This window comes from Naegleria gruberi (assembly GCF_000004985.1).
Source record: "Naegleria gruberi genomic scaffold NAEGRscaffold_50, whole genome shotgun sequence".
In the NCBI taxonomy this organism is placed as follows: domain Eukaryota; phylum Heterolobosea; class Eutetramitea; order Acrasida; family Naegleriidae; genus Naegleria; species Naegleria gruberi.
Genome location: NW_003163277.1, coordinates 465,796 through 479,551, shown reverse-complemented (window position 1 = coordinate 479,551; position 13,756 = coordinate 465,796). Strand labels below are relative to the sequence as shown.

The 13,756-nt window shown below is 32.9% G+C and overlaps 6 protein-coding genes across 6 annotated transcripts; 4 read left to right on the top strand and 2 right to left on the bottom strand.

Moving 5' to 3' along the window:
* Positions 1-724: 724 nt before the first annotated feature.
* NAEGRDRAFT_72056 (uncharacterized protein) lies at positions 725-1,030 on the top strand (the record flags this gene model as incomplete). Its single annotated transcript, XM_002672951.1, has 1 exon — positions 725-1,030. One exon carries the CDS (start codon positions 725-727, stop codon positions 1,028-1,030), a length of 306 nt encoding a protein of 101 aa, XP_002672997.1.
* A 202-nt stretch (positions 1,031-1,232) lies between these two features.
* On the top strand, positions 1,233-1,562 carry NAEGRDRAFT_72055 (uncharacterized protein; the record flags this gene model as incomplete). The annotated part of the gene is made up of 1 exon (XM_002672950.1): positions 1,233-1,562. One exon carries the CDS (start codon positions 1,233-1,235, stop codon positions 1,560-1,562), a length of 330 nt encoding a protein of 109 aa, XP_002672996.1.
* A 1,958-nt stretch (positions 1,563-3,520) lies between these two features.
* Positions 3,521-6,197, top strand: NAEGRDRAFT_81109 (uncharacterized protein; the record flags this gene model as incomplete). Its single annotated transcript, XM_002672949.1, has 1 exon — positions 3,521-6,197. The coding sequence occupies one exon, from the start codon at positions 3,521-3,523 to the stop codon at positions 6,164-6,166; it is 2,646 nt and encodes an 881-aa protein (XP_002672995.1). The 3' UTR covers positions 6,167-6,197.
* Positions 6,198-6,311: 114 nt separating this feature from the next.
* Positions 6,312-7,796, top strand: NAEGRDRAFT_72053 (uncharacterized protein; the record flags this gene model as incomplete). The annotated part of the gene is made up of 1 exon (XM_002672948.1): positions 6,312-7,796. The coding sequence occupies one exon, from the start codon at positions 6,312-6,314 to the stop codon at positions 7,794-7,796; it is 1,485 nt and encodes a 494-aa protein (XP_002672994.1).
* Positions 7,797-10,168: 2,372 nt separating this feature from the next.
* On the bottom strand, positions 10,169-11,137 carry NAEGRDRAFT_81108 (alternative oxidase). The gene has a single exon (XM_002672872.1). It carries the CDS (start codon positions 11,121-11,123, stop codon positions 10,239-10,241), a length of 885 nt encoding a protein of 294 aa, XP_002672918.1. The 5' UTR covers positions 11,124-11,137; the 3' UTR covers positions 10,169-10,238.
* Positions 11,138-11,775: 638 nt separating this feature from the next.
* Positions 11,776-13,728, bottom strand: NAEGRDRAFT_51977 (uncharacterized protein; the record flags this gene model as incomplete). The annotated part of the gene is made up of 1 exon (XM_002672871.1): positions 11,776-13,728. One exon carries the CDS (start codon positions 13,726-13,728, stop codon positions 11,776-11,778), a length of 1,953 nt encoding a protein of 650 aa, XP_002672917.1.
* Positions 13,729-13,756: the final 28 nt, after the last annotated feature.

Sequence of the window (13,756 nt, the reverse complement as noted above, 5' to 3'; positions counted from 1 at the left end):
CGACTTGCCCATTTTGTTTTTATTCATGGAAAATGAGAAAGTTTTATTTTAAATTCCAAGATTTGAAGATTTGGCAGTGGAAAAGAACGGATGATCATTGGAAGAACTGTATTGGGTATAGTTTGAAAAATACTGGTATTTGTATTGCTCACGGATTGAATAGAATCATGTATACAATGTTAGCATTAACTATAGGTTCGAACGAAGATGATATGAGATATTTTGCAGCATTATTCAACACAGGATCTATTGACGACAGATTCCTCAATAAGCAATTGATGAAACCATATATCAGATCAGATTTGTTACTGTATTATGATAACATTGTTTGGACAAATAATGGTATTAAGGTTAAAGAAACCAACCCACAAAATCAAGCACGGAATAATGGAGTTGGATCAACAATAGTTGAATTTAATCAACTACTATTCAAAATGACAGACAAAATCGTTGTCACATTTGATGTATGGTTCCCAATTATGCAGAAATATTTTGAGGAGAGGAATAGAATAAGTTCATTATCCAGAATATCTCAATGTATTGCTCAAATGCAACAAGAACAACAAATTGCTGAAAGGCCGAAATTAGATGATAATATAAAGCGATTATGGAGGAATTTTCAAGATGTATGGAAGTTGTGCTATGATGATAGAGACGTTTGGAACACTTATAAGGCTAATGATTATATTCTTCCAAAATTATTCTAGAGATTTTCCACAAATCAATGTACAAGAATGTAGGCGAGTCTGCTAATGGTATTGCCGATTATGTTCATATCATTTGTTTCCATCTAATTGAATTATTTGAGAAATTCGGGCTTGCCCCATGGGAATATCATAATATTGATTCAGAAGCTTTACATTCGCATCAGAAGGCTACTGAAAATGCAACAACTTTAAATGGTGGATGCTTTCATGATGAAACAGAGGATTTGCTTGTTATGGATTTGAAGAAATTCTTCTGTAGATTGGGTGATGACTCTTTCTTGTGTGATATCTATGATAATAATAAAGCTGTTTCTTATAGATAATCAAATGTCTTGAATATGTATGATTAGAAATGTCACATGTTGGAAAAATTCCCACTTCGCAAGTAGAACAAATAAGGATGTTGTTGGATTTATTTGATTTTTTATTAAGGAAACAGCTGCGAAACTCATTGAGTTCCCCCGTCGTATTTCTTGTGGTTTGACTCGCTGTGCACTACTTGGAACCAACTTCCAAAAAAACAAAATGAAATCCTTCCTTACTGTCCTTATGGCCTTCTACTGCCTGGCCCTCACTCTCACATTTGCACATGGTTCCCAATTAGTAACTGATGATCCAAAGTGTGCAGATATTATGTGCCTACCTGAAATGTATTGTTCTAATGGTTCATGTATTTGTAGAACTAATTTCACATGTGGAGCAAGCTGTAATGTGGTTACATGTGCTTCTGACGCTTATTGTTTGAATGGTGCATGTAAGGCAAAGAAGGAACTATCCAATGATACATCTCTTAATAATGTTGGTGTACTCTTTTTGGTTACTCTCACTACAATTTGTACTGTTTTAGTTTTGTGATTTGATATATATTTTCAATAAATTCCTCAAGAGGAGTGAACTTGCCCTAATGGAATTTTCCTCCAAAAATTTTAAAAGACATAGTAGGATAGGCATGCTGTTTTAGGTTGATCAAATACTCTGGCCTTATAATCTGGATAGCTATGGAGGGCTAGTTGTAGTAATTCTCTATCAGGAGATAATACAGTAATAATTTTCGGATTAATCACGAATAATCTCAAAAATCTAGAATGATCTTTCAGTATTTGCTGTTGAACAAGTATTAAATAGCCAGAAATCTCAAATTCTGGATAGGTCTTTACACATTCCTCAATAAACTCTAATATCTGAATTATAATGAATTGCATTCTCTTGGCTAATATTCAATATAGCTCCAAATAAGACATCTCTGTCTGAATGGAATGAAACTTGAAGGTCTTCAAGACGAGCTCTATTCTTCTTCACTAATTCCACTATAATTTTCCTTATCAATTGTGAGAGATGGATTCAATTCATTATAGAAAATATTAGAATTTTTGGCACATTCTAGAACGAAACTTCTCTTGGATCGAAGAGGTTCCTCAACTGTAGAATAGATAAATCCATTCCTGACTGCTTCGATCATGACCTTTTCATTCTGTATGAACTCTCGAGGAAGTTTTCTAATAGATCTTAATCTGTGGTTCCTCTTCAACGCCTCCAACACGAACTCTTCGTCAACCAGGATGGCATCGATTTGAGAAAATATTGAGGATAAATCAAAATAGCCCACCCTGATAATTCCCTATCTTTCTTAATAATTTCTAAAACATCACTAAGGTCAGGCATATCGTCCCCATTCAATAAGAACAAATATTTTAGGTATTCTAACAGAATTCGTTTGTCCTTTTGATACCTTTGAGATTAGACTGCTCTACATCTTCCATTGTTCTGTTCTTTAGTGATTCATAAACAATTTCGACATAGTTAAAGAATTTCCTATCAGCAAATTTTCAATTCTAAAGTTTCGAACACATTTCAAAACAAACTCTCTATCCTTCCTAAACGAATCTGGTGCATATTGCAATACTCGACACTTTTTAGAAACTGCCAATTCCAATATTTGAGGATCCTGTTGTAAAGGTTTGGAGAGTTTATAGAAAATACTTGGATGATTTTCCATTAATTTTAAAACATATTCCTTCTCTATTGATAGCTCACCACTCACTGAAAATGATTCATGTTCTGCAGCTGCAATCAACACAGAAGCATCGCTCTCCTCAATAATTCATCACAACAAGAGAATGCTCGATTACTGTAACGAATAGAAACCAATGCAAGTTCCTTATCTTTTGATCAACTCCTTACTTGCATATCTAATGGCATATCCATTCACTTTACAAACACCTAACATGAAATCCCTATCATTGACATATTTTTCAAATTCTGGACACATTTCAAATCCAGAACTTGCAATAATACACATCATTATTTCTGGATCATTCACCAAACTTCCATAATCCTCCAATTTCGAATAATAACATCCCAATGATTTATATTTTGCTAAAAACATGATCAACACTCGGTGTCCTTTCCATCTTTTTGGAATCTTGCTATCATTATTCGGAAATAATCGTAAATGATCAATCACTCATTCGCAATACTTGCATTAACAATACAAAATCATCAATTAATTCAATAAATTGATAGGAATATTGCAAGAATAGATTTCCCAAACAAGTTGTAAACCCTATCATTATTATTTTGTTTAATATATTACAAAATATTAATTCAATATAATTTAATGTGGTGAACCTTGAGATAACAAATTTGTGTGCAGCAAAAATAAGAAGCAGGTGAACTCGGCACATGGGATGAACTCTTTTTGAAAACAACACAAAAAAAAATCGTCTAATCTTGTACCATCACACAGGTGTTAGGAGACGAAGATAACTTATTGATCAACCAGCATCACACAATAATAATAACACTCTTTGTAAATGTCATCATCATCATCGTCATCTAATGATGAAATTCCGTCCATGATCGTGGCTGATCAGGATGAAAAATCCATGAAACAAGAACCACCAAAATTTGATGAGAAAGATCAAGTCGAGGTGCCATTGAATCAATTCTTGACTTTATTGTCTGCCTATGATACTTATTCTAATGTACTTGATGATATTAGTACTAGTCAAGCAAAGGAACCTCCTTTTAAACATATGCTCCAAGAAATGGATATTGAAGGAAAGACTGAGAAGGATAAAGTCACTTTGAAATGTAAATTATGTGTTATGGTTTTAGTTGACAAATATGCCAAGTTCAAGTTATTTAATGTAAATGAAAAGTTTACTGTTTTAGATTATTCAGTTCAAAAGGAAAAGAATGTCAAACCAGTTGACACAACCAATGGAAATATTTCTACTTATTTCGAGAGAGATCAAGAGGAAGAAGTTGCTCTTGAAAATAATGTTGGTTTTATTGGTGTATTTGATAACTCATACTGTTTACACACCAATGAAAAGGGCCGTTATCATGTTACTTTGAATTTGTGTGTACCATATCAAACTGATCAAAAGAAATCCTTGGAAATTAATTTCCCATTCACAACTCCAAGAAATCATTTGAGACGTTTTGAAATTGATGGTGATTATTATGACATTCACGTTGAGCCATCCTCAGGTTTCAAGACTAAATTTGAAGAATCAAACAGAAAGAAGAGAACCATCTTGACAGATTGCTTGTTCCCTCCTACTCATAAACTTTCTCTGTATTGGACAAGATCGGAGAAGGTTATTCAAGAAATCTTGAAAGCTCAAAAGGTAAATGAAAAAGTCGAGAAGAAGGAAGAAAAGAAAGAAGAAAAGCAACTAAATGTCAGTGTTGATCAACATGTTCTTCATAGTATTGGAAATGGTTTAATCTCATCTTCAGTCGATATGGATTATACTATTGTAAATGGATCTGTAAATACCCTATTTGTATTATTCCAATTCAAGACTTCCCCACAAGACAAGTTTAACGATAAGGATGCTTGTCCAATCAGAATTCTTAAAGTTGAAGGAAGAAACATTAAGAATTGGGAAGTTAAAAAATTGAAATCTAACACCGCTCAAAGTAATGCCCCAAGACAAGCTGTAAATGATAACCAAAGTGAAAGTAACTATTCAATTCAATTACTCAACTCTGTCCACTCTGATAACACCAATTCTTCCTTCTTGCAAACAGCTGCAAATTATGGTGATTTCTTCTTGAAGGTTACTTTGGATACAGGTGTTGAAGGAAGTTATCAATTGAGATTATTGGCAGAAAGAGATACAAGTGAAAGTTGTAAGACTCACCTTCCAACATTTAGTTGTATGAATGTAAATAGAGATAAGGGTTTCGTTGGAATTGAGGCAGTTCAAAATGTTGAAATCAATGAATTGAAATATGTTGGTTTCACCAAACTTGCCCCAACAGAATTACCACAAAAAATTACTTCCAAGGCATGCGATTCCTTACTTTTTGGTTACAAGTTTTTACAATCTGTTGGAAATGATTTATTCTTAGAGATTAAGAAACACGACGAAGTGGCTGTTTTGGTTGCTGTTATTCAAGAGGCTGTATTCACTGTTACATATAGTGACAGTGGTTTCTTATTCTACTATGTTGCTATGAAGGTAAAGAATTCAAGTCAAAACTATGCTAGAGTTCAACTCGTACCACCAGGAGTGAAGTATAGTCTCTTCAGTACCAGTGTCAAATCAGAAATTGTTAGACCTGCAATTGATAAGGAAGGCAATATTCTTGTGCCACTCAAACGCGGAACAAGTGATATGATTTTCTCAGTTGAACTCTTCTATACTGTTCCAGTATCAGAGTTGATGAAGGATTCTGGAAGACTTGAAGTTGTCCTTCCAAAATTCAACATTCCAACAAACAAATCATACTATGTCGTCAACTTACCAGATAATTATAATTATGGTGAATTTGAAGGATCCATGAAGGAAGTCAACTCATTTGACACTACACCAACAGTCAAATCATTGATTTCCACTGAAGCATCATCTGCACATTCCCTAGGAGGATACAATATTTCTAATTCTATTAGACCTCAAGCTAAGCAGCAACTTCAACAACAACAACCAATGATGCAAATGATGTCAAATGTCTACATGCCACAATCAAATGTATACTCACCTCCACCACAAATGCAATACCAACAACAAGCAAGAAATATTTCTCGAAATAGATCTTCTTCCCCAGGATTTTTTGAGGAAGATGAAAGGGCATACAGTGACGATGAATTAGCATATAGTGATGAGGATGAGGATGATTCTGCATCAGACTCTGGATCAGAGGATGGATTTGGTGGTGCTTCATCTTCAAACATCACCAGTAATGGACCATCTGGAATGGTTACTGGTGTTATGCCTGTTAAGCTGCAAGCTATTTCAACAGGTAGACCATTCCTTTTCCAAAAGATGCTCATCTCAGAAAATGAAGATCATCTTAAATTAAGTGTTGAGTACAAGAAACAAATAGAATCTGTTCTCAACAAGAGAACTCTCCTTCCAGTGACCGAAGCTTTCTGGGGAGTCTCTCTTATATTCATTGGCTTTGTTCTCTACCTCCTTTTCTGCCTTATTTCATACTTTTTGTAACATTCCAATAAACTTGTACTGATATTGGTTGAATCCACAAGATTTTTTGGCAATCAGTAATAGGATAATTGCCTTTAAAATTTTGAAATTGTTGCATTAAGATTTTTAACAAAAGTTTAATAATATTATATTTAAAATGCAAAAAATGGAACAACTCAGAAAAAAAGATTCTCAAGTAAAACAACTGCCTAGTGCATCACTTCAACAAACAGAACAAGATGATGTCGACACAATACCTGGTATTCATTCAAAATTGAAGGAATTTTCAGTTTCATGTTTTTTAGCTTGTCGTGAAAAACTTGATCACCACGATGCAGTTGATGATAATAATAATTATCGATACAAGTTATCAATACAGCCAAGATCCAATGTGATTGTTAGAGAATTGTTGAGAGAGTCACCCGATGAATTACAGGAAATATTAGGAGATGATGTTTGTACAATAACTTATGATAATCATCAGCAAGAACAATATTTGGGAAGAAGTAATAATAATAATACATTGGAAAAGGATATTGAAGACCTGATTCAAAGTATAAATGATTGTGAGGAGAAGGAATATTTGCAACCAACACAAACAATGATTGAGAGAAATTCCGAATTTAAATATCAAACAGTTTATGCAATAATCAAAAATCCCGAATATTTGTATTATATTCAATTGTTTGATAATTCTATCAATACAAGAAATGATAAGGAAGCAATATCGAATATTGATAGAGCAATTAGATTAATGCCAACCTATTGTTATGCTTACTTTAGGAAATGTGTATTCTTTTGGTCAAAGAATGATAGAATTTCCATAGCAAGAACAATACGATTTGCTTTCCATCATTGTTCAAATACAACCATGAACGAGTTTTGGTTTCATGCTTTGAAAGGATTGGAATTGTATTCAAATTATGATTCACAGAGTGCAATTCATCATTTCAAACAATGCTTAAAGTGTTATAGAGTTTGTAGGGAAAGTATTTTCGTACCTCTGGTTTGGTGTGGAAATTTATACTTGGAGAGAGGAGAGGAAAGAGTTCAGAAATCTATTAGTTTCTACTCGTGTGGATTGAATCACAAATATGAAGGACTCTTTTTTGATAGTGAAATGGCTATTCTGTACAATAATTTGGGAAGAGTTCAATCATTCAATGATCCAAGTGGTGCACTGAAAACTCTTACTTCTGGAGCTAATTTATTTCCAAACTATGTTCTCATTCATAGAAATAGAGGTGATGTTTATACCCATCTCCTCCGACACGAAAGTGCCCTGAAAGATTTTGAAAAGTGTATTCAATTAATTGCCTGTACCTCTGCCAAAGTTGAAATAATGTGTGAATGTGCTGAAATTTATTATGTGATTGAAAATTGGAAGAGAGCACTCCAAATCTATGAACAAACCAAAGAAATTAACAGGGACGCATCAGCCTATTTTCTACTATCCCCAGTGAGGCATGAATTATTCTCTCAGTATCACCCCTATGCAAAAGAGCCAGGTATAGCTACTGAAGTTCTACTTGCTATAGAATATAGTCCAACACATAGAGATTCTCTTGTTGTTAAGCTTTCCTTCCTGAGAATGGAAACAAAAAAGCTTATCAAATTTTTACAACATAAATATTTCGGTAGAATTAGTTAAACAAATTTGAAAATAATTAATCATCAATAATTTCCATTTCCACCAAGTCTTGCTTCTTTTCTAATTTAATTTTTCCATTCAAAATATTATCCAACACTGGAAATTTGCGTTCCATCCTTCTCTCAAAATCTTTTTTAAAATCTGTTCCTTCCAATAATTGTCTCATAAAGGCTGCTTGTTCCACATTTGATTTTCCTTTTGTTTTTTGTAGAATCATTTCAGTGACTTCTTCATACATTAAATCACTCAGTTCATTATCAGCAATACCAGCCAAAGCTAATAATGGATCTCCACGTGTCGGAACAGGTGATGGAGTTGGTCCAAGAGATGAATTATTTTGATGATGAATGAGTCTCGGTTGTGGAGGTGGTAAAAACATTGATGATGGAGGTTGTGGTGGCGGAATAAGTTTGGTTTGTTTCTTGGTAGTGTTCCCCGTAGAAGATGAAGACGATGATGCTGAAGATCGGGTGCTTTTACGTGGAGGCATTTTTTATAATATGAAATGTTTATTAAACATCTTTACAATATTAAAAAAAATGAAGAGAAATCATCTAAATGATCACTTCCTCATGTCCAATCACATTAAGAAAGGTAAATTCCTCCAATCATCAGAACAGGTGCAAGTTTACTTGGATTTGTCATTTGAATCCAAATTATTAATGAAGAAAATTGCAGACGTTAAAGATAAATTCGAAACGATATTTGCACCATATCTTTTAGAGTTTATGAAAAGATGGTACAAGATTCGGAATATTAGTAGAATGGATGATAATGAGGATGATAGTGATGATAATGAGGAGGAGGAGGAAGAGGAATATGAACATTCGGATGATGAGGATGATATTGATTTTCTCCATTCTGGAATTGATCTAAAACGTGATGGATTTTATGTATTTGAAACTGTTTTGAATTTATTAAAAATTGAATATCGTCCTATTCGTCTAATATTGAAAGCATTAAAGTTATGGAGTAATGAATTATTTGTCATGAAGAGCATTGATAAACGTCTACTTGATATTCATTCAATACCTATAAGAATGAAACAAAATAGAGCCATTGTTCTGAATATTATAAAAACATATGGAATGAAATTACATGACTTTCCACAATTTGAAAATGATAGAGAAATGGCCATGCAAGTAGTTATGAATAATGGCTCAGAAATCATATCCCTTAATTCTGATTTTAAAAACGACAGAGAAATTGTTAAACAAGCAATGATGACCTTTCCTATTACATTGCGGTTTGCATCTAAAGAATTACAAAATGATAGAGAACTAATTCTTTTCTCAATTCCGTATTGTAAAAACATTCCGTTTTCCCATGAATTTAAAAATGATAGAGAAATAGTTATGAAATCCATTCAGAATAATCCAAATATGTTAGGTTATATAGCATTGAAAAACGATAGAGAAATAATTTTAGAAGCAGTTAAGAGGAGTGGATCTATGCTAACTCACTGTTCAGAGCAATTAAAAAATGACAAAGAAATAGTTCTAACAGCTGTCATGCAAGATGGATATGCACTCCAGTATGCTTCAGATAAATTGAAAAATGATTACAACGTTGTAATGGCAGCTGTCAGACAAAATAGTTATGCCATTCAATATGCATCTGATGAATTGAAAAACAATAGAGATATTGTAAGAGAAACTGTAACGAAGAATGGAGCAGCTTTTATCTATGTATCAAATGAATTACAGAAAGATCGAGAATTTGCAATTTTAGCTGTGAAAAATTGTGGTATTGCACTTAATGAGTTCTTCAAAAATGATAAGGAAATTGCAATGATTGCTGTTCAACAAAATAGCAATGCACTGAAAATCATATCAAAAATATTGCAAAATGATAGAGAAGTAATTATACCTGCTATCAGTAAAGACGGATGTGCACTTAGATTCGCCAGTGAAGAATTGAGAAACGATTTTGATATTGTAATGAAAGCAGTCAACCAAAATGGACTTGCCCTTCAATATGCATCCGAAGAGGTGAAAAATAATAGAGAAGTGGTAAGTGCTGCAATCAAAAATTCTCCGGAATCTCTTAGATATGCGTCGAAGAATTTGCTAAAAAATGATAGAGAAATAGCACTATTAGCTGTCAAATTGAATGGTAGTACTTTGGCGTTTGTTTCACACAGTTTAAGAAAAGATAGAGAAATAGTTCAAGAAGCAGTAAAAGAAAATGGTATGGCACTCGTCCATGCTAACAAGAAATTGCTTAATACTTTCTCTATTGTAATGGAGGCAGTTCAACAAAATGGTAATGCACTTCAGTACGCAAAACAATTAAAATATTGTAGAGAAATAGTAATGGTAGCAATTAAGAATTCATTAGATTTATCACGTTTACCAGAGAAGTTTTATTTTGATAGAGAAATTATGGAGTTTATTATTAAAAGATTTTGGAAATGAGGAATAATGGAATGGTTGAGTTTATTTATTGACCTTCAACTCCTGCTCTATGTTTATCAGACATGTCATGATTGTAATCTCTGTGCATACATTCATCACCTCTAATTACCAATACAACATCTCTCATTGTTGCATCTGGTTTCAAATTCCAATATTTCAATGCAATTTCTGGAGCTTTACAATTTGGAATGTCTCCATTATCAATAGCATTCAAAAATTCAGTATAGGCACCCACTGCTTCCTCTTCCAAATATCCAACCAAACGATGACAAAATCTTGGATTTACAAAATAGGCACCAGTGTAAAATGAAGTAAAGGCAACTTGAGCTCCCACAACCAGTAATCTTTCCAGGAAGGTTGGTTTTGTCATTTCCATCCATGTTAACAAGTGCATTCTTTCATTCTCAGCTTCTTCCATTAATTCTCCAATATGTCCATGATCTCTTCTCATCAATCTCAATGAACTGAAATGTCTCCAGCCACCTGCAACGATACCAGGAACTGCTGCGACTGTTTCCAAGACAACTGCATGGTGAATGTAACGATTTCCAAAGAATCCATGGACGAAAACTCTCAAAAACTTCATAATTGCAAGAGCTGTCTTATCAGTCAAGTCAACTGGTTTGTATGATCGTTTGACTTCGAATTTTTCTAATTCTTCAACATTTGTGTGGATTCCATCTGTTCCATAGCCACGGAATTTAGTTTGGGCAAGAGGAATGTGTGCCTTGTAATGATCTAGAACCATGTCCTTTGTAAACATTGGTTTATCCGAAGGTTGATGATCCCATTTATTGGAAACTGTTTGAGCTGTATGGGAAAGTTTAAAGGAATTGTTGAGTAATTGTTGATAGGCTAAGATGGCACTAGAGGATCTCTTAGCAAAGTGTTTAGTTTGTTGTGATAGCATTTCTAATATTTTTTTTGTATTTGGTTGAGTGTTGAGACAAATAGTTTAGTCCGCTTTAAATTGGCAGATGATCCTCATTGTATTTTTAGGGACATTTAGCACGCATAGATGGATGATTCTCAAATGGTGGTATTTTTCAAGATAATTCAGCATTAGTCCGTCAGTCAATTTGTTGTAATTTTATCATAAAACAGAATGAAGGTTTAGTTGGTACTTTTATATCTTTTCAGATTCTAAATTGGAGAAAATTAGAATATTGAGTAAATGGATAACAATATATTACAAACACATTGAACATTCCAGGTCAAATTGGATTTTGTGGAAATCAATGATTGATTAAGGTTGCCAAGTGAATTGTTTTTTTTTCCAATTTTTCATAGGTCTGTCCTAGGAGTGATTGAATGACGGCTAGTGTGAAATCATCACTTGATATTGTTCCAAGAGCTTACTGTTGAATGAATCAATTCTACGACATTCAGAATTTTTCCAATTGAAAAACAACCATTACAAGAAGTAGCCATTAATTCACCTTTTTTTGTAATATCCCAAAGATCTCAATCACCTTTTGCCAACCTTACAAAATTATATTCATTGTGAGATCTGAATATGTACAAGGAACTAATCAATATCACATGGAGATGAATTCGGCATCTCAATTCGATTGTACCAGTAGAGCCAATGCTTCCTTGATTATTTCTTTTTCTTTCACGAAACTCAGCATACTACTGAGCATTTCTTCATCACAGAATTGTACAAGTATAGTAGCTATTTCATTCTCATTAGCTGTCCCAATAGCGCTTACTAATGTTCGGAAATGAAAACTTTTTCTTTTTGTACAACTTCTGCCCAAAATATATTTCAAATTATCAACAGATAACTCCTTAATTGGTAACTCAATACCTATATTGCAGTTCAATAAATCAGAAAAAGGGCTAAAGTAACGCTTTCCATTATCTAAGTATATTACACTATATTTTTGAGTATAATTATTTGTCAATGGTTGTTTTTGTAGATGAGGTCTGTTACTAATAAAAAGCATGAAAATAGGAGCACTGGATAACTTTTCTTTTTGATTTTCTAGTTTTTTTAATTCAGGTTCTATATCATCTTTAAAACCTATGTGAGCTTGTTTTTTTGTATGTTTGACTTGTAGATAGCAAAATAATTCGGTTTGGCTCTTGTCTGGTTTACATACTTTCAAATATGAAAATAAATCAGCGAAAGGAGCTGACTTGCCATTTTTGTAAATAATATTAGGACTTAAAGTTATACCATTGGTAATTGGATACTGTTTGTCTAGTGTTACAGAAGAATAAGTGGAGTTATCTAATTGAATTATATAATCATGAAAATCAACATCTATTGTAAATAAATCTTTGATTGTAATAGGTTCATTAATAACATTCAATGCTTTTAGCTTTTGGAAACAATTTAGCTTTGTCTCTAATAGTTGTTGATTAAATGTCTCAAAATTATCAAAATTATCATTGAATGTTTCCCAATGTTCAAAAGAGTTACCCAGTTTGTTTAGAAATGATGATGATGATAATTTCTCTAACATTACCGATATTATTAAAAGAGGTATCTCTATTAAAATTTGGTCAGTTGAAATTTGTTTCATAAGTACAATATTACTCTTCTGATATTGTAAAATTGGTGTGGAGTTAAAAACATAGTCCTTTGAAATGGTAATACCTGTGAAACAGAGAGATAAGAAAAATTCAATTTCATCTCTATTTAAATTCAGTTGAAATCTATCTTGTTTCCTATTACCAACAACATTTTGAAGCTCCTTTAGGGTAGCTGAAATACTTTTAGTGTTTCTATATTCTTTGATAAATTCTACACATAATCTTGCATGTCCTCCCATTGTTAGATATGCATTTAACAACTTAATTTCGTAGGGCATTTTCATTTGTTTGTAAAGAAGGTAATTTTCTTCCTTGTTGAATTTAGAAATTGTAATTCTGGAGAGAAATGCTTCTCCTCCAGACTCTACAGATTTGAGATTCATCATGGTGTGAACATGGGTACCTGTGAGTAAATTAGTAAACAGATCACGGCTAAATTTAACAGTTTGATGAATGTTTGAAATAGCAATACACCAATTGTCAATTATAGAAATATCAGTTATGTACTGAAATGCTTGGTTATATTCATCAATGGTTAAATGTATCCAAACAGGCAAATCAGTAAAATTAGATTCCCTTCTAATGATCCATGAAATTACATTTACAAGTGTTTGATCATTAGGATAAACACTTCTTTGCAAATCATTATAAATTTCCCTATAAAAAGCCAAACTTGTTAACTCGTCCATAATTTTTCCATTGTAACTATGTGATCTGACATGTGTAATGTAACTAAAAATCATTCTTGCTGCAGTTGATATAATTAGGTTGTCTTTTGCTTCTTCAATAGTTGGATTATAACCTGAATTGAACCAAATTGCCAAATTAACAAAATGATATCTCAGTGGTGAATTGAATTTATGTTTCAAAAAACCAGGTAATTCATATGCAAATCTAGACTTCCCTACACCTGGACAATCTCCAATAAACATAACCGTTGCTGTACTTAAGTTTTTACTATCCTCTTTAGCCATGGTGGTGGAAACATAATTCGAATACTTT

Excerpts from the sequence above, each read along its gene's own strand:
- NAEGRDRAFT_81108 (XM_002672872.1), bottom strand. The coding sequence starts at position 11,123 with ATGCTATCACAACAAACTAAACACTTTGCTAAGAGATCCTCTAGTGCC.